Here is a 1,455-nt window from a genome sequence, read left to right as displayed (position 1 = left end):
ATCAATTTGGCATTCTGAAAAATGATAATGAAAGAAAAAATGATTATTATTAATAAGGATCATAAAAAGATGGATATGATCAATTTAAAAGTTAACTAAAACTGAATATCAATTAGGGATCATAAAAAAATGGATGTGATCAATTTAAATTTTAAAACAGTTTACTAAAATTGAATGTCAATTAAAAATTTCAACCTCTAGTAAGTATAGTATAGTGTATGAATGAAATATATGTCATATGTAAAATATGTCACATGTATATGTGTTTCTATTCAGATGTGCCTATTTACTTTTTACATTTAAATTATCACATTATCTGATTATCATAATACTTATTTATTTATTACTGAACTAACCATGGCATTTGAAGCATGAGCTATGGACAAAAATATTTTCATTTATTTTTATGGTTCTACCCTTGCACTTTTTAAAACATATTTCACAGTATTTCTTACCTAATAAATTAAAAAACATAAAATAAATAAAAAAGATTTAGTAAAATTAAAATTTATTCAATTTATAAATTAAATTTAAAAACTTGAACAAAAAATATCATTGATCATTGAAACTGAAAAACTTTATTAAACTTACTCATCTTAATCAAAATGAACGGATCAGATGAAAGAAGAATGGCAATTATGAAAATTTATCCTTCGTTTCGAAACATCTAAAACAGGAGCAGACGAGAAATTAAAAACATTAAAATTTAAATGAAATTCAGTCTGAAAATTTTTATTGGCGAAGACAGCACATTTGCCTTGTTTACTTTTACACCAAAGATATATTGACAAACTGGTGTGTATGTAAATATATAAAATATAAAACACACGTATGTAGCTAAATATAGATCTATAACATAAATTAAGTTTAAAATTTGTTGAAAACATTGGTTTCAAAGATTTTTTCTTCCTTGCTCTTTTTTCTCTTTCGTTCGCCTGTTTTGGAACCAGGCCTTTATTTGCTTCAGTTCAAGACCTGTTGCCAATAATATCCTTTCTTTGTTATCATTAGTGATACATTTACATTTCTCATATTCTTTTTCCAGAATGTTTCTTTGATATTGAGAGATGTTTCTGCCGCCTCTCTGCGTTGTGATCGTCTCGAAGTTTGATGGAGATTGCCTTGTCTCCGTTTTTGGTAACGATTGTTGCCGTTGTACTGGTTGCATTTGTGGTGGCTGCCGTTGTAATGGCTGTTGTTGAGTTAGCTGTTGTTGGATTGGCTGCTGTTGACCCAGATGATATGACTGTTGGATGTTTCTTGTGGGTAACGATTGACGCCGTTGTACTTGCTGCATTTGTGGTGTCTGTTGTTGGGCTGGCCGTTGTTGTCCCAGCTGATAAGGCTCTTGGATGTCTGTCTTTGGTAACGATATAGGTGGCGGATGTTGTCCAGATAGTTGTTGCTGTGCTCGTTGCTGTTCCCCCAACTGATATGGCTGTGGATGTCTGTGTG

The 1,455-nt window shown here is 31.0% G+C and overlaps 1 protein-coding gene across 1 annotated transcript; it reads right to left on the bottom strand.

Moving 5' to 3' along the window:
• Positions 1-904: 904 nt before the first annotated feature.
• Positions 905-1,093, bottom strand: HELRODRAFT_153647 (hypothetical protein; the record flags this gene model as incomplete). The annotated part of the gene is made up of 1 exon (XM_009022437.1): positions 905-1,093. A coding segment is annotated over one exon (189 nt), but the record flags the coding sequence as incomplete, so codon positions are not given.
• Positions 1,094-1,455: the final 362 nt, after the last annotated feature.

Source organism: Helobdella robusta, assembly GCF_000326865.2.
Source record: "Helobdella robusta unplaced genomic scaffold HELROscaffold_31, whole genome shotgun sequence".
Lineage (NCBI taxonomy): Eukaryota > Metazoa > Annelida > Clitellata > Rhynchobdellida > Glossiphoniidae > Helobdella > Helobdella robusta.
The sequence above is the reverse complement of the archived record's forward strand: the minus strand, read 5'-3'. Positions and strand labels throughout refer to the sequence as shown.